A 17,251-nucleotide genomic window follows, 5' to 3' on the forward strand; every position below is an offset into this window, starting at 1 on the left:
CGTCGGTGCCGGTGGCAGTCGAATCACCAGTCTTAGAAGCGTCAGTGCCGGTGGCAGTCGAGTCGCCAGTCTTGGAAGCATCGGTGCCAGTAGCAGTGGCGGTGGAGTCACCGGTCTTGGAGGCGTCAGTGCCAGTGGCAGTCGAGTCACCAGTCTTGGAAGCGCCAGAGCCAGAGCCAGTGGTGGTAGCAGAAGAGTCGCCGGTCTTAGAGGCATCAGTGCCGGTGGCGGAGGCAGAGTCACCAGTCTTGGAGGCACCACCACCGTTGGTGCCGGTAGCGCTGCTGTCAGAAGAGGCAGAAGAGCCGGAGCCGTTAGGGCAGGCAGCAAGAGCGGCAGCCACGACGGCAGAAGCATCCTCGTTAGGGCAAGCCTCGGTAGTGCAGTCGCGCACACCAAAGGAGTAGTTGTTGCTCTTGCACAGGCAAGCCAGGTCACCGCTGGTGCAACCCAACTCGGAAGCCTTGTCGTTCATGTTGCTGATGCACATTTGCTACGGGGAGCGTTAGTACTGTTTCTTCGCCGGTAACCATGGACAGGGACAACATACAGCGCATTCACCAACGGAGACTTCGGCGCTCACCATGGTGGTGGCAGCCAGGAGAGCCAAAGAGAGAGCAGTGGTCTTCATGATGACGAATTTGTGAGGCTGGACGTGAACCAAGTAGAAGGCAGGAGAGAGGCGATCAGTGAAAATGAGGCGTCAGCCAATTGATCGAGGGAGGGAGTTGGATGATGTTCACTTGGGATGTGGCAGGGAAAAAAAGAATGGCAAGAGATCGGAGGGGGAAGGAGCTGGTTTAAAAAGGCAGGAAGTGACGCGCAAATCTCAATTCTATCTTCCCAAGCTTTTTGGGGACCCGATCAACAATAGAATTTTTTATTTTTTTATTTTTTCTGTTTTTCTTTTTTTCTTTCCTACTTTCTACTTTTTTTTTCCCTTTCCTTTCTCTAATGCGATCGTCACTGGCTGCTTGGGCGGTTGGCTTTCCAAGGTCTCCAGCCAACGTGGCTAGGGCAAGCATCACGGACCAATTCCCATGCGAAGTGAAGTCATTGACCAGCCCACGGAATTTGATTTTACTGATTTTAATCTTAGTCTGCAAGGTAAAATGTTTGGGTGGCTCGATCCATCGCGGCCTATGAACCAGCCGCCATAGATCCACTTCAACCCACCTCGATCCCACTGAATCTTCTCATAGGTCGCGCGGGCTTAGCACTCAATAGTTTGGGTTGGTTCCAGATTAGTTTTTTGTTTTCTTTTCTTTTCTTTTTTGTGTTTTTGGTTTCCTTCCTTGTTGTTATCGTATCCATGGAAATAATGGGAAACAGCGTGGTTGAAGTTCCCATCTTGTGCTCTCGGTTAGGAAGAGATGGCCTGGTATAGGCTGAAAGGCCGATTAGAAAACCCCAAGACTTTCAAGATCCATGGTTTCGAGAATCCCATTCATGTCCTTTCTCTCGGCCCCTTTTGCAGAATGAAATCAAACCATGCATGTCCCATGCACTCTGCAAGAGCGTGATGACGGTGTTGAAGTGTCGTTGAACTCTAGAATTAACATCATCGAGCACACATTGTCTCTGATGTACCCTGCACGGTTGACTTTACTAACCCTGCATGAAAACAGGAACTTGGTACGACCGGCGACGTCAAAGGCAGCGTCATGGTGACTGCCCAATATCAAGGAGCTGATCTTGCGAGCGCACGGGATTGGACCTGGCAAGCACATCCGCGCTCTTGACCGACTGAAAGGAAATGGATCGCCGGTGGATCCGATCAACCGTGACCAACAGATCGTAATTGAACAATAGGCACCAATCATTCCACCCACAGTCCAGTTGGGTTTTGTGGATCACTCCTGCAGTGGGACTTTAAAGGAAGCGGACTCACCAGCCACACTTCTCTCAGCCAGAGAGGGGTCTCTTAGTGGCGCTCTCGACTCGAGTCGGTCGCATCCTATCCAAATCCCTATTGATGTGGAGAAAGCTCTGGTTTTCCGCCACCCGCTAACCTCGACCATTGCCTACGGCAACCGTGGTCGTCTTGCGCGCTGAGAGCGGTTCACCGTGCAATTTTTGTTCTAGTAATTTCGGCTGGTTATCACGGAGTTGCTCGTCTGAGCCCCTCTTGTATCTACAAGCCCACCGGCTTAGGGTTGGGACGTTCTCCAGCCACCGCGCAGTGATGTGGGGTGGCTGGAATGGAAGGACTGACACTGAAATGTTACATTTGCATGTAGGGGGTACGGTACATACATTCATTTTACTGTCGGGTAGCAAATGAGCAGGGTGTTGCGAAAGGGAGGAAGTAGTAACACGGACGGAAAGGAACAGAGTTCGATCGACAGGACATACGAGTTCTCCTTCTCCACGAAGGACAAAGATCGCCGGGAATACACAGGAGCTTTCCCTCCAGAAAGAGAAAAAGTGACTGGGGAAAAAAAAAAAAAAAAAAAAGTCGGACGAACTATGGCGGTGCAGCTGCCTCTTCCAAGTTCCAGCAAACCCTAAAGCCGGACAAAGTCCGAGTGGACGTCACAGCTTCCGGCGTTTTACACGATCAAGGACCTTGGCCATCGATGATGCCACGGAGTAAATCAATCAATCTTACTTGATGCTAACTGATAATGGAAAAGCAAACCTGTAGCCTGGTTACGGAGAACACCGATCAGCCACACGGTCATAGAATCGAATCGCAAGCTTTTCGAGTTCATGCAGCCCTCGCCTGAGCCACACTAGCCCAGAGACCCCAGGCTGCAGAGATATTGCGATCTCGGTAGGTGGTCACCGAACTGCAGCCGAAAGTTTCTCAACCTTCTCTGTTCTCGCAGAGCTTTCCTCGGTCGGGATTCAATCGAACGACCCGAAGTTCGCCCTAGTGCATCTACTAAATTAGATCTCTGTGTGGTGATGGATCTGGGCCTTCAGCCAAGATAAGCAACCGAGAGGATTAGATACAAGCCAAGTGTCGATTCAGAAAGCACTTTCGTAGCTTTTTTGTTGTCGCATGCAAGTCATACCGACCTACATACAGTAGCAATGGCTATAATTAAATAGAAGCAAAGTTTCACGGAACATCTTCTTACCGTAAGGGATAGGTATTCACAGTCCTAAGTTAATTTCGTTCACGCCCTGATATAAACGAGGGAACAACCCTTGCTTGGGGCAACACTACACAGTAACTTGAAGTTCCTGATGCAACGATACAGGAACCCGGATAGCACACATTCAAACCACTTGGGGCCCTTCGATGAAGCTAGTAATTCCCCATTGATTCATGCTTATTCCAAATCCTCATATCGCTTGTCTCTATGCATCGGTGTAGATCATATCGATTCCAGGAATGCTTTCCCGAGGAAACGAATTCCGGCTGAATCTACCAATGAGGACGGATAATGATGGCTATACTCCCACGTGGGTAAAATGGTATAGATCGACATCTCGAAGTTCCCCCCATGGAGTTCAAAGCGGGATCTTAAAGTGGGATCCGCACGTTCCATATTTATGAATAATTATAAGTTCGAGTGGTTGATCTCGATTGCAGACCCCAAATTTGTGGCCTTGGAACAGGTCAAGCTGAAATCAGTCGTATAAGAGACTAGCTTCTCTACTAGTACTTTCGGACATGATAGTGCGAGTCTAAACTACTTCCTCTACAGCACACCCATCTTTATCGCGCAGATACTGCCCCTGAATCAAATTGATACCGTGTCTAGGGTAAGACCTTCCCGGAGTAGAACCTGTGGCAATTGGGATATAATGGCCATTGTCAAATTCCAACTACTCCTCCTCCTCCTCGTCAACATCTGTGAATTTCCTCCAGCTTTGGGCTGAACTAGGCTGTGCAATTACGACACAGCTCACTTTCTCAATCTCTACGACATCGTCACCGTCGTATCTGATCTATCCTACGATATTACTCTGCAAGTCTACGATCTTGCAGTTTCGTCCGTCCAGTGTGTGATCGAACAACTTTGACAGATCTCCGAGAGAGGGGCCTGTAGTGCATACCGGCCCTCATCCTCGCCACCAACTAGTTTTAGCCGTACTCTCTCATTTGTAGCGGACACAGACTCTAGAAAAGTGATTTCTCCTGTAAAAGCTGTCCACGACCAAGATTCCACCACTCCAACTCGGAAGCCTTGCATCTGTTGCATCCTTTCCACTTGGGCTCGTCTCCAAAAACGGCTTTCGTGCAGCTGGAAATGTAGAGTGCCTCTGGTGCACTCTGTATTGTAGAACGATGCTAGTCGTTTTTAAGCCCTGGGATAGCGGAGGGTCTATCGCTGGGGTTCGTAAATTCAGGCTTTGAATATCGAGCGACGGCCAATTTGAAGAGCTCACTCTTGTAACCATGTCATCCGAGCATGAAATTCAGCAGGCAATAGAGACACGGCAGATCAATACGCAACAAGAGGCACCGAAGTGATGTCACACCGAAAGAGATCGGACCAGTAAAGCGATGGAGAAATGGAAGGGGAAACAGTCTGTAAAGTGAAGCTTGCAATCGTCTCTGTTGTCCCTGTCTCTCGGATTCTTCTTTCAGTCAAAAAATCAATAACGTGTCGCCAACATATTTATATTTCTAGACAACATACGTAGGTTATACTCAGGAAGGACTATCACGATATTCAAAGAAACATGTAAGTTAAACGATAAGACTACAGGGCTAACTCTTTTGGCATTTATACTGGGAAATCTGTCGGTATGTAGAGCAGGGTGCATCTAGATCTATCTACCCATTTCTCTAGCTAGCGTCTTGGCAGAATGAATGCAAATGTGAAGCTGGTTTTGCACTTCTCATAACATTTCTGGTTCCCTCGGCAATGGGCCCACTCTGACATTGATCGGTCATAACTGTGGGGCCTCACCGCCCGCCATCTAGACCCCCCGTTCTCTTCATTTCTCTGTTGCTCAATAGTTATCCTAAGTCTCAGTTAAAGGGATAATGCTACGTCTAACCCGTCGCTTCACGCAATATCTTTTTCGGCGATCGCGTCCCCAGCTCGACCACCCCCTCCCTTGGGTGCCCAGCTTGACCCAGCCGACAAGTTGGAGGAGGAAACCTTGCGCTGGTACTCGCCAGATCTCTTTTACCCGGTGAAAATCGGTGACGTCTTTCATTCAAGATACCAAGTGGTCGGAAAATTAGGTTACGGGGGATACTCAACAGTGTGGCTATGTAGGGATTTACAGTACGGTACCCTTTCAACAGATCTTGAGTAATATAGCTAAATGGCTATAGGCAGCATGCTTACGTCGCATTGAAAATATTTGAGCATGGTTCTGGCCATGGTAAAAGAGAGAAAGAGATATACAGTCATCTTACAACGCTTAATTCAACTCACACGGGATCTTTTCTCGTTCGAAATGCGCTAGATGAGTTTCAACTCAAATCCGCTGATAACGCTTGCTCTTATCAGTGTCTTGTACATACACCTTTGGCTATGAGTTTATTCGAACTACGTAACCGAGCGATAGCAAAGGTTCTTCCGGAGAACTTACTTAAACCAACTCTGATTCATATTCTCCTTGCTCTCGACTTCCTCCATACAGAAGCTGGAATTATCCATACAGGTAAAGTAGTCTCTGTCGCTTTAATCGCCTATTTCCTGGTGTTGACTATATATATCTAGACATACAGGAAAAGAATATCATGCTTGGTGTTGATGATCAGTCAATTTTGCTTGATTTTGAGGAGGCAGAAAGATGCAATCCCAGCCCCTGCAAAGTTATTGGGAACCGGGTAATCTATTCTTCGCGAAAACTCGGAATTCCCAAGGTACACGGCCGTCCTATATTATCAGATTTCGGGGAGGCACGGTTTAGCTCGCAAGTAGGTACTCAGTGGGAGGACGTACAACCGTTGATCTACCGAGCCCCAGAGGTTTTATTACGGATGCCATGGAATGAGAAGATTGATATCTGGAATCTCGGAGTTCTCGTAAATAGACCGGATATATTGGATTGATTAATTTGATACTGATGTCTTCTATAGGCATGGGATCTTTTCGAGCAGGGGCATCTTTTCTATGCCCGCGATCCTGAGAAGAACAGCTCAGACACCCATCATCTCGCAGAGATGATCGCAGTTCTTGGGCCACCGCCCAAAGATATACTTCAAAAAACTGATTATGGGACTAAGTTTTTCGATATTAACGGTATATCTCCTATTCCTCTTTGATATGCGGGGCTTTTCAAGCTGACGATGAAGTAAAGGGAATTGGAAGGGCGCCGCAGAAATCCCCCCTATATCCCTAGAGAAACTGGAGGGTAATCTGCAAGGCCTGCACCAAGACCTTTTCCTTTGTTTTATTCGCAAAATGCTTCAATGGCGACCTGAGGATCGCGCCTCCGCAAAGGAGTTACTATCAGATCCGTGGTTGAAGTCACCGTAGTATGGAGTTGCTTACTTTCTTGTGCTGTTTCATACCAAGGGAAGCATACTACGAGGTGTCCAAGGATGTGACTAACACAGACATTACCATTCATATCCCGGACTTCTTCTATCGGAGTTGAATGCATCTCAACATGTGTTATGACGAATGCCCTGTCTACCTCCGGAGTGGGGGTATCTAGGATGTATCGAGATAATGTTTTCCGTATCATTGATCCAACAAGTTTTATTCTGAGTCCTGCTACATAATTCATCATGTCAAACCCTTCATTGCCACCCGGACATGTTGGTCGTCTTAAAGGGAATCCCCTGGAATTCCATGACTCCAGACCAATAGTAGGCAGGAGAGAAAGCGGCAAGGTGGAACACTACCTACGCACTGTTCCATCTTCATGAACGTGAATCCGATCGATGGTTTTCTCATTTCCATCTTTGAGGCGGACAGAAATCACTTCTTCTGGGTCGCTCGGATCGTCGTGCGAAGGGTGGGGCTTGGAGCCTCTGCAATGCACTGATCAGCTCTGTGATAGAGAGCGGTCAAGGGAAGAGGAAACACGATACCTAATCTCAGCACATTTGAAATCCGGATTCTTTGAAAACGATGAGAAGCCAATACAATATATCTGGTAGAATCCGGTTACTTACCGCTTTTTCCTGCTGCTGTAGAACTTGATCAATAGGGCCTTGCCATGAAACGGGCAGATCTTCGAGTCTGGTTTTACCAATCAACTTATAAAGTCGTTGGGCAGTTTGCTTGAACATGTTGAATGGGGTGTGAGAAGCGAGTATGGGAGATAAATGTGTCGGGTCCAGGGAAGGAACGATTTCGATTTCTACGAGACTCAAGCCAGTATTCTTCGGGCTTTAATACTGAGCAGTAGCCTGTTCAGGAAAGCATTCAGGCTCGATTATCAGCGCTAAGTCTATTATTGGAAGCAGCCTCTAGCCGCGCGGTTGGTTATAGTACTGTACGAGTAGCAGACAGAACTTCGACGAGGTCGCATAAGGATTTCATTGGACCGGAGAGAGCAAAGGGCCTTCCAACATGAGGTTTCGTTTTGAAAACGGAGGCAGCGTTCCTGATTATGCTTCCCTCTTGATCTGTTAACCAGGACAGACTGATGGCTCGGCGGATGAAGCTGTCGCTTCTTCCTAAGGGGTACAACGGGCCTCAGAAACCAGGCCGGACCGGTGCTGAATCACTTCAATCAAGCCGGTAGAATTAGTAGGTAAGCTGGGTACCCCGCCTGTCGCATCGTCTTTGCATTGTTGACCTCGAGGTACAATCTCCATGTTTCCGTTGTTGCGGGTGAGGATTGTCCCCCGTGCAAGCCATTTCACAAGCACCACCAATAACAATGGCTTTCCAGCCGCTTAGAGCTCTCATACTACGAGTAGTAGTACCACGAAGCAAGGCGATCGAGAAATGCTAATGGACACGGTCCGTAACAAGGCTAAACTTGCTAATGTTCATCCCGCCAGCTGTACTCCAAGCGATTCTCCCGGAATCGCAATGCGAATGGCCTCCCCACCCCATGTACTGTATTATTGGTTAACTGGACGCTCAGTGGAGAAGGAGAGGCTAGTACTAGTACTGCCCCAGTAACATGTAGCCTTTTAGCGCTGTCCAAAGGCCATGGGCTTCCTTGTGAGCCGAGATAGGCCATAGTGGTTATTTGATTCCCGATATAAACTTTTTTTTAACCCCTGGAAATATGAGAATCTTATCTATAAGTCTCGTAATCTATAGCAATTCCTATAAGATAGAGTACTAAAATTCACAGAGCTTTACCATCCGGTAATACACACCTCGTTATTTCCTGCCACAAATAAGCGACCAGTTCACAACCAACATTGATGGCTAAATCTAGTTCGCAGTGACAGATGCGAGGCGGCCTTGCAGATCAAACGTAAACCACTGTAGATTGTGTCAAAGTCCGCTTTCTTGTTTATATAGTCGCTACATTGCAGAACCCTACCACCACCTCGAGTCAGAGTTTATGTTGCCTCAATCCTAATAATTTCCATGCATACATTCTGTTGCAGCCGAAATGCAGTTGTCGTCAGCGTGCGACTACGTCTTGAAGCTTGTTCATGGGTTACGTGTATCTCTGTTTTCTGTTGACGCAGCCTGCAGTCAGAAATATAAAATTAGAGTGCCACAGACAGCCCATGACACATAACGCCAACGCATAGCCGTGGCCCTTTTTTGGCTTCGGATACATCACATATATTTGTGGGTCATGATGTGGGCTGTAACCTGCAGATCATATTCCATTTACGAAGTCTTCCTGTCTATTGAACGATCGTTTCTATATAGGGGAATTGGCTGTTTGCGTAGATCTCGGCCGTCAATGACCAAAAACTGGTCATTGTGTCGGACCTCGTATAGATGAGACCATTCGGTCGTTTTTGGTTAGGTTTGTTTCCAAAGCTTTTCTTCGCCGTTCTACACATTTTTAGAATCAATAGAATTGCCCACAATTGCATAAGAATCTCCAATCTGTCAATTCAAGCACTTGTCCAAGACGACTAACTATTGATATAAGAGAGATGATTATAATGGTGTTCTGCTAACGGAGGTGATTCTCTCTGGATTCGTCGTCTTAATATGTACCATGTCTTAAAAGCCTAGTTTATCATAGTCTGCCTAGCGGTTCTATCCAGCTTCGATCAATATATGACTATCTATACCAGAGTCTCACCCTGATAAGCTCTATATTATAGCAATTCTATGTACACCCAGTCTCATACCCTAAATCTTCCTCTAGAATTCAAAACAATCAACAAGTTCACAATCTTCCATTGACAAAACGAGCTGGCCCTTCAACAGATCAATCGGAGTCAATTCGTCATCCCCATTCAATCGGTCATCCAACCTCAAAACACACTCACACCGAGCCTGCATCAGTCCCTGAAGAATCTCATCCTCTACATATCCAACCTCGCGCGCAATCCTGACAGCCAGCCGCGGCCCAACAGTCAACACTAAGCCTGCGATATCAGTCGCCGGATAACCAACGCCGGCATCTGCCCAATCCAGGAGGCCAGTAATCCGACCATCGGAATCCACCAGGATATGCTCTCCCTTAATATCATTATGAATGAGCACCCGCCGTGATGTCTCATCCATATCCCTCACCCGTCCTATAAATGCCATCTTCCTCTCACCCAACCCCTCAAAATCATCACCATCCTCGACCTTATAATCACCCCCCACAATCTGCCCCCTATTAACCAGCCTCCTCCACGCAACAACCGCCCTCTCCCGCATCCCCCGAATCTCCGGCCACGGAATAAATGGAACCTCAAACCCAACCACCCCCAACCCCTTCAACCTCCCCTCTAGCCCCCCAATATCAACCCCCTTCAGAACACTCATCATCTCCACAAACCCCTGAACCGTCCTCTCAGTCAGGCCGGTCAAACCACCCCGATGCAGGCCAACTCCCTCCAACCTCGTCTCCATGGAAACAGCATGAACCCCATCTCCCGTGAGAACCTCATGCCCAAGAGACTTTGGTATAATATCCCCAGACAACCCACGCGCCACGTATTCATCCGCGATGAGTTCGCGCACCGCGATATCGAACCTTTGCATATGCGTGCCCAGTATTAAGGGCCGGTCTTGGCGCGGTTTTGTCACGCGTAACAGGTGGCCTGGGGATTCGCTGATGGTGAAGATCATATGGTCGTCGCCTTCGATTTGGGGGTGGCGGGTTAGGGTTGCGTGCGCCAGGTGCAGCGTCGCTTTGGCGAAGGTTTCCAGGGTTAGGAGGGGGATGGGGTTTGGAGTTGACATTTTGAGTAGCTGTTTTGTGGGGTTTGCTTGGGATATGGAATTTGTGTTGTGTTTTGGTGTTGGGGTGTTGTTGTCGTTTGTGTTCGGTACGATATTATATGTGTTCTGGTGTGGAGGACTGGGATTCTCGAATACGACGTCGGGGTCCCAAAAGGGAAACCGATAAATGAGGTTTTAGGCGCCAGCTCCCCATGCAACAAAAATACATACTTCTCATTTGACTATTCTCCTTAGCTAATAGATCTTAGAAAAGACAAGCCCAGCAGCATCATTGAGATACTGGCCCTTCTTGATTTTTCTTATGTGGGAACGGTACTACAGTACAGCGTATTTGGTAAGTCACCGGCGGACTGCCTATACGGGCTTGAGGGTTTATGGCGAGCACTCATGGACCCTGGCCCTCCTCAGCTATTGCTCAATCTTCATGGGCGTGCCTTTCTGGAGAAGATTATGAAGGAGCACCTGGAGGTCTGCTACAGCGTAGGAATGATAGAATATGACGACAATCAATTGGGCCCAGATGCTCCGTCGTGAGATTCTGTCCATGCACTGGCGTATCTGATGTCGTCTCAGGCTCAGATCATGGTAGCGTTCACTACATCTGTTGAAGATCTGTAGGCCTCTCCTCTCCAGCTCTGTACATTGCTCCCAGAGGCGATGTGTTTTATCGTCGGAGAAATGATACGACGTGCCCAAAATCACATACAGCCTCGCCACAAGATGTAGGTCGGGCGAGTGCCAATCGGAGTTGGTCCAGATCAGTCGGGGCTCCCATGGAATCCTACGAAAGCTCATTGCGTTCCTCCAAATCCTGCCCACGGTTGACCGGGCAAGCTCTCCGCTGACTGCATGCACGAGACCGGTCGTCCGCTTGGCTGTGTGAAGAAGGAGTCGGTCGGCCACCACATCCACCGGGACCTCGTCTATCGTCGTGTCATCCTCGGGGTTCGAAGACCGCGATGAGATGCGTGCCCATACGGAGGTGGATAGTGCAGCTGCGGCCATAAAAACCGTGCATGGTGTGGACATCGGTAGGCTGAACCCGGGATATGGATAATGCTGTGCGGGACCGATGATGGATGGACGGACAATAAGCAGCTTGTCGTGCGCACCTTGCTCACGGAACATACAGTGCACAACTCGCTCGGAAAGATGCTTCGCATATGCATATGGCCATGGAAAATCATGCATTTGAAATTCGGCACTGGAGCCGCTCGAGTGCACTTGCGCCCACTCTCCTCGGGTGGTAGTCACCATGTCTCGATCGATGACCCCCTTGTGCATGGTTTCGGGGAGCGGATAAAACCTCTCATCGACCTTCACATCAACCTTACTACTCTCTTGCCAAAGATGCGAATTTGCATACGCAGTTGAAACATACACGAACCGATCCAGGTGATCGAACCCGAGGGACATTCGTGCCACTCTTTCCGTCGCACCCACGATCACCTCCGAGATGCTGGCTAACGACTGCAGTAGATTGATAGATGAGGCTGCATGGATCACAACGTTGACGTTTGCCTGTAGAGATCTCCCCATCTCGGCTTCGATGCCAAGGCCTGTCTTCGTGATGTCTGCATTAATGACCGTTACCAGCGTTGGATCCGACATCTTCTCCACATGTTCTTGGGGCAGCCATTGCCGCCATTTCCGGCGTAATTCACTGGGAGAACAGAGTCAGTCGATCGTGCTGAGATGATCGGGTCAGCCCCATTACATACGATCGTGTGCCTCGGTAGGTCAGGAAGATATGTTTGACGGGGGCCTTTGTGACAATCCGATAGACAAGTGTGGTCCCAAGGAACCCTGACCCTCCGGTGATCAAGATGACTTTTCCAGAATAGAACTCCCACATGATAAGACATAGCCCATCGAGTGTTCTTTGGCGTTGAACGGAGCGTTAAAGATGCCGTGCACATTGTTTCAATTCAATTGAGGATACCAATCGACTGGGGTATGCTCGTGTAATAGGGCTTCAGATCCAGTGAGCCAGTCCTTGGCCCATGAGATATGCAACCCAATCTACCACACCTCATTGTATTCCAGCTAACTACGCTTTAGGGGTGGAGATACCAGACTGTCGGTTCCGACGGTTCGCCTTGAACTTGCCACCCCATCATTCTTGGCATACTGTGGGAAGACTGCCCAGTTGACACTGATACTCTAGTTCGCATAAGCGCAAGGGCTATGAGTGGCTGGATTAACCATATGTATTTATTCAAATTACCGCGAAACCCCTGCAATAGCGAATCTAACATTGATCATGGAAGGAACCTGAATAGATCGTGTTGGATTGCACGGTTTTCGGCAATGCAAAGGAATGGGGCGTCTATTCTTGAGCCATGACGAAACCAAACACTAAATAAACGCGATCGGACGAAAGGAAAACTACCACGGAACCAGGTGAAGAGCTACCGGAGATGAATTCCAGGCTCAATGATGTGTCGCACCAAGGTCTGGTTGATCAGCCTTAACATTTCTGGCAGCCAGGTAAACTATATGTCCACCCTAGCTTCTATACTCTATTTTGACATGGCCCGTATTCCAGCCTAGAAACTACCTTGTCGACCCTCTGCCTTCTGGCTACCCACCACGATGTTCAGTCTCGTCTACGTGATGAGATTCATTCCGCTATCCTACAGAACGTTTCAGTTAGGTATAATGCTGGCCTCGCTAGCACCCTTGAATCCCTCCCGATATTGAACGCCGTCGGCAATCGAACCTTGAGACTTTACCCTCCCGTACCCAGAACAATCTGTGACGCTTGCCGGCCAGAGATGTTAACGGTGGGCACAAGACTTTGTGTTTATACCATGTTGTACCAAGGATTCCACTACTCTTAGATCTGCTTCTGGTGGGTCGATTTTCTTTGACCAAAGCTCGAATACGTGCATCTGAATGCTCATTCGTCATTTCACTCCTTCGGAAGGAAGTACTTGAGTCCCAGACTACTGATGTACAATATGAATCCGAGAGGAGCAGTTACCATGAGGACGTTCCAGATGCTCCGTTGAACGATTAACCACCAAATATATCTATGGACCTTCATGAACTCACCCGGGGTATTGCAGGAAGGAAACGGGTTATCGGGTTCTGGAATCCCCAAGAACTCACAAAGTGGCTTCCAGCCTTCGCGAACCTCGTATATAAGTAGACGGTCTTTGGGCACCACTTTGCACACGTAGTTGTTGTGGTCTATGAACGCTTGCCGACATTTTTCATCTCCGTCCAGGCAACAGAAACTTCGCCATGTCAGTTCGACGTGCTCCAGCCACCGCCCACAGCCGCGGGGATCCATGCGGCGAAGGACCCGCCATGATGGAAAGTGTATCATGGCGAATATGGAGTTTCGCATTGATGTTAACCACTCGTCGGGGTCCCGAGTACTGAGGATTACCTTGGCATCCGGATATGCTGCAATCAGTTCGTCCACGAAGAAGCAGCAGGGGGTATCGAGGATTACCTTCGCCAGATGATTAGCTTGTGTACATGAATCGCAAGAGAAATTCACATACGTCGAAGTTGCCGGTGACATTATCGAATTGCTCCCGCCCCCACGAGGCTCCCTGGCATAGGTGCTTCGCACGTAGAGCTTCAGTCCACAGGTCCATATGTCCCTGCCGAGCACGGTCCTCGAAATCGTAGGGGCAGAAGCCCAGCTGTTTAAAAGCCGCTGCAAGCGCTTTGAGGTTGGTAAGCCGTGTGGATTGTCTCTAGCCGTTAAACGCCCCGGGCACCTTACACGTTGTACCAGTACGTGCCATCCCTAAAACTAAGACCTTCATGGGCCGTTGTCGAACTGGCGTTCGACTAGCATAGTCGGTTGAATTTTTGGTTGGTGACATGATGTCGTCATATTGTTGGGGACAGTGCACAGGCTGTTCCAAAGTGGCTCTCGGGATTTACTTATAACTCGTAGCTTTATATGCCTGGGAGGTGCAGGAACTGTTTCTTCCAAGCTGAAGCAGCCCACACTTCAACGGCCCAGCGTTCAGTTATCCACTACCCGCAGGAATGCCTGGTCATGTCACATTAAGTTTTCCGTACAGATCGGGTTCCACGGTAGGATTCCAAGCTGGATCGGGGTATGTATGTCATCGCACCTCGTTGCGTTCGTCTCCTTTGTAATTTTGACGTTAGAGGTTCTGCAGGTCTACAGAATAACAATATAGCGTCTCCACAAATCGTTGAGGCATGAGGAGAGTGCTCCTCGTTGTACCTCTGATATGACGCAGCGTTCTCCACCCAGCCGAATCCATGATGCTCCACAATATCGTCCCCGCTGTTTTAAATATGCCATCCTGTGGCTGCTAGCGTAGCTACGTCTGTCCAAGGAACCCCTTTTCTACTCTAATATGTTCCAGATAATATGATGGAGACCGCACAGGAAGAGGTAAAGAGCACACCGTTCGTAGAACCCGTGGGCCGTCATGCACATAAACCCACGTACCGACATGTGCGTCAAGGGCTACCTCTGGCTGCGGGTCTATGCCTTCTGTCCTCTCTCGGATATTTTTCATACCGGACGTGGGTGATGATGAAATCGAAGCAAGGTTCACTCATCACCTGGACTGTGATCATTTGCGAGTTTTTCTTCGCAGGCAGGTTCCTCCGGCTGTCATCTCGTTTTCATATTCTAATTGTGCAGTAGCGCCAAGGTTACTCAAATATCTTTATATGCTCTCTGCAGCACCGAAATTCAATGGCCCGCGTCCGTTACTTAGGCTCTCCGGCCACACAGTCCCCACAGTGGATGTCTTTATAACGTGCTGTGGAGAGGATCCTACCATAGTGCAAGACACGATAGCAGCCGCATGTGCATTGGACTATCCTGCAGATCGGTACAATGTCTACGTTCTAGATGATAAAGCTTCCGCAGAGGTGAAAACATTGGTGGAGATCTTGCAGAAACGATTCAAACGCCTGTATTACGCCAGTCGGGGTTTGGCTTTACGCACGCATTCGAAGGCCGGGAATTTAAACTTTGGTCTTTCCCAAACTCGACGCCACGGCGCATCCGAGTTCGTGGCAGTCCTTGACGTTGACATGATTCCGGAGCCGCACTGGTTACGTGCGCTCCTGCCACATCTACTCCAGGACGACCGAGCTGCGATGGCAAATCCGCCGCAGATATACTACAATGCTCCGCGGAGAGACTACTTGGGCGTGCAACTTGGGCCAAAATTTTTATTCAATATCTTTTTGCCACTTGAGGATTCACACAACGGCGTCGTTTGCACTGGCACGGGATTCGTGGTTCGCCGCGCTCCCCTTGACGATATTGGAGGTTTCCCCACGGAGTCCATCCAGGAGGACGTTTATACATCTATGCTGCTCACCTCATGCGGCTGGAAGGTGCTTTATGTGCCTGAGAGGCTACAGTGGGGTATTGTACCACATACATTCCAGGGCACCATTCGGCAACGCCAGCGTATCCTGAAAGGAGTATGGTCTCTGTGGCAGTGCCTACGAGACGACAAGGGCAAAGCCGTCAGCATTGAACAACAAAATGCACTACCGCTGCAAACCATTATATTGACTGCCACGGCGATCCTTACAACTGTAGCCATGTGCGCTTTGCCTTTGACTTTGCTGTCTCAAAAACCATTGATTCCGCTCCAGCATCCGCTCCAGATGACTCGGATGTTTTACCTCGCCCTGTGTGACTTTGTGGCACAGCTCGTGTATGGCTTGCTGGAGGTGTCGATGTCGCATCGACAGACATATCTCCGAAGCGACCTCTCAGAGCTCTGGATGATGCCGTACCAATGCATCACGCTATTCACCATGTTCATACGTCGTCAGGATGAGTGCTTCCTACCAAGTGGCCTTGCCACCCACAGTGATTCCCCTTTATATCAAAATAAGCGGACTTCACTCCGGCGAAGGTTGAATTTTGTTTTCACGGAGTGCCACGCCGCCGGTCACTTGATCGTCCTCACCCTCACAGTGGTCGGTGTCGGCCGTCTGCTTTGCAATCCGCAAATCTGGTACGGAGCCGTCACAGGTTCAATCGGACGACAGGCTCTGTTAACCCATGCCGCATGGCCGCCCTTGCTCATGTTGTGGACAGCAATCGTGGCGAACGCTTGGACTCCAATCGCTCACGCAGTTGCTCCTCTAGAGACCTTCCAGCGCAGATCGCTTCTGGACAAGAATAATGCGTCTGGGGTATTGCTACCTTCTGCTGAAGCAAGGGAAAACGAATCGCGACCTGTGGTGGAATGGCATATGCTCATCGTCGTCGTATCCTGGCTAGCAGCCTGGTATCTTCTGTGACGAGAAAGCCCAGATATACGAAAGCATTAGTCAAACTTTGAGGAGTATCCAGACGAGGACCTTCCAGCTCGAGGAATTAAAACAGGATCAGGATTCTATGGACAGATATCAGGTCGGGAGAGTACTAGGGAAAGGCAATCAAAGGCGGCAGAACTGGCGGCTTGGGCTGGATCTGAAAATTGTTGTTGGTCCGAGGACAATGTTGCTAGCCGAAGCATGCCCAGGTTAGGTAGTTCTTGTTGTCGAATCCATTACTACCCATGTTGTCTTCCTGTAGACCTTAGATTTTCGGCCTAGATGTCTCAGGGTGTTCTTCCAAACCCCATTTCCCGACACCGTACGAATGACTAGCAAGACGAGAATATCGGGGCCTTCGATCCTTCTGATCACCGGTGTGGAATACCAAGGAGTTCGCTGGCCGATGGGCCACGTTCGTCCACCATTTCTACAGCCATCAGACCTCAATTTCCCGACAGAACATCTCGTTGTCACCCTCACCCGCACGAGATTCTCGGAAGTAGCTATGGACGACGACTTGTGTAGCTGAGTTCGCCACACTGCTTGCTTGTCCGGACCCGGAATAATATGACAAAAGCCAACCCAATCTTGTCAAGACTCCCCCCCGTCCGCCCTGTATCGAGGGGGAAGGATAGAGGGATTCGCTAGTGGTCACCCACCCAACTACTAAGCTCCGGGGTGAGCTTAGGGCGAGTGCAATAGATAGGGTGAGATTCTCATTGCCGGCTCACCTGCCTCGCGCGATCTGCTTATCT

General features: G+C 49.2%; 6 protein-coding genes across 6 annotated transcripts; 2 read left to right on the forward strand and 4 right to left on the reverse strand.

Moving 5' to 3' along the window:
• On the reverse strand, positions 1 to 631 carry ABOM_007549 (CFEM domain-containing protein; the record flags this gene model as incomplete). Its single annotated transcript, XM_022534678.1, has 2 exons — positions 1 to 493; positions 551 to 631. Coding segments are annotated over 2 exons (574 nt in total), but the record flags the coding sequence as incomplete, so codon positions are not given.
• Positions 632 to 5,656: 5,025 nt separating this feature from the next.
• Positions 5,657 to 6,398, forward strand: ABOM_007550 (putative serine/threonine protein kinase; the record flags this gene model as incomplete). The annotated part of the gene is made up of 3 exons (XM_022534679.1): positions 5,657 to 5,944; positions 5,999 to 6,161; positions 6,220 to 6,398. The coding sequence occupies 3 exons, from the start codon at positions 5,657 to 5,659 to the stop codon at positions 6,396 to 6,398; spliced, it is 630 nt and encodes a 209-aa protein (XP_022387558.1).
• A 447-nt stretch (positions 6,399 to 6,845) lies between these two features.
• Positions 6,846 to 7,159, reverse strand: ABOM_007551 (uncharacterized protein; the record flags this gene model as incomplete). The annotated part of the gene is made up of 2 exons (XM_022534680.1): positions 6,846 to 6,958; positions 7,039 to 7,159. The coding sequence occupies 2 exons, from the start codon at positions 7,157 to 7,159 to the stop codon at positions 6,846 to 6,848; spliced, it is 234 nt and encodes a 77-aa protein (XP_022387559.1).
• Positions 7,160 to 9,164: 2,005 nt separating this feature from the next.
• ABOM_007552 (aminoglycoside phosphotransferase family protein) lies at positions 9,165 to 10,199 on the reverse strand (the record flags this gene model as incomplete). The annotated part of the gene is made up of 1 exon (XM_022534681.1): positions 9,165 to 10,199. One exon carries the CDS (start codon positions 10,197 to 10,199, stop codon positions 9,165 to 9,167), a length of 1,035 nt encoding a protein of 344 aa, XP_022387536.1.
• A 2,914-nt stretch (positions 10,200 to 13,113) lies between these two features.
• Positions 13,114 to 14,044, reverse strand: ABOM_007553 (sulfotransferase family protein; the record flags this gene model as incomplete). Its single annotated transcript, XM_022534682.1, has 3 exons — positions 13,114 to 13,662; positions 13,715 to 13,881; positions 13,942 to 14,044. The coding sequence occupies 3 exons, from the start codon at positions 14,042 to 14,044 to the stop codon at positions 13,114 to 13,116; spliced, it is 819 nt and encodes a 272-aa protein (XP_022387537.1).
• Positions 14,045 to 14,876: 832 nt separating this feature from the next.
• Positions 14,877 to 16,478, forward strand: ABOM_007554 (glycosyltransferase family 2 protein; the record flags this gene model as incomplete). The annotated part of the gene is made up of 1 exon (XM_022534683.1): positions 14,877 to 16,478. The coding sequence occupies one exon, from the start codon at positions 14,877 to 14,879 to the stop codon at positions 16,476 to 16,478; it is 1,602 nt and encodes a 533-aa protein (XP_022387560.1).
• Positions 16,479 to 17,251: the final 773 nt, after the last annotated feature.

Source organism: Aspergillus bombycis (genome assembly GCF_001792695.1).
Source record: "Aspergillus bombycis strain NRRL26010 chromosome Unknown contig00064, whole genome shotgun sequence".
NCBI classification, from domain to species: domain Eukaryota; kingdom Fungi; phylum Ascomycota; class Eurotiomycetes; order Eurotiales; family Aspergillaceae; genus Aspergillus; species Aspergillus bombycis.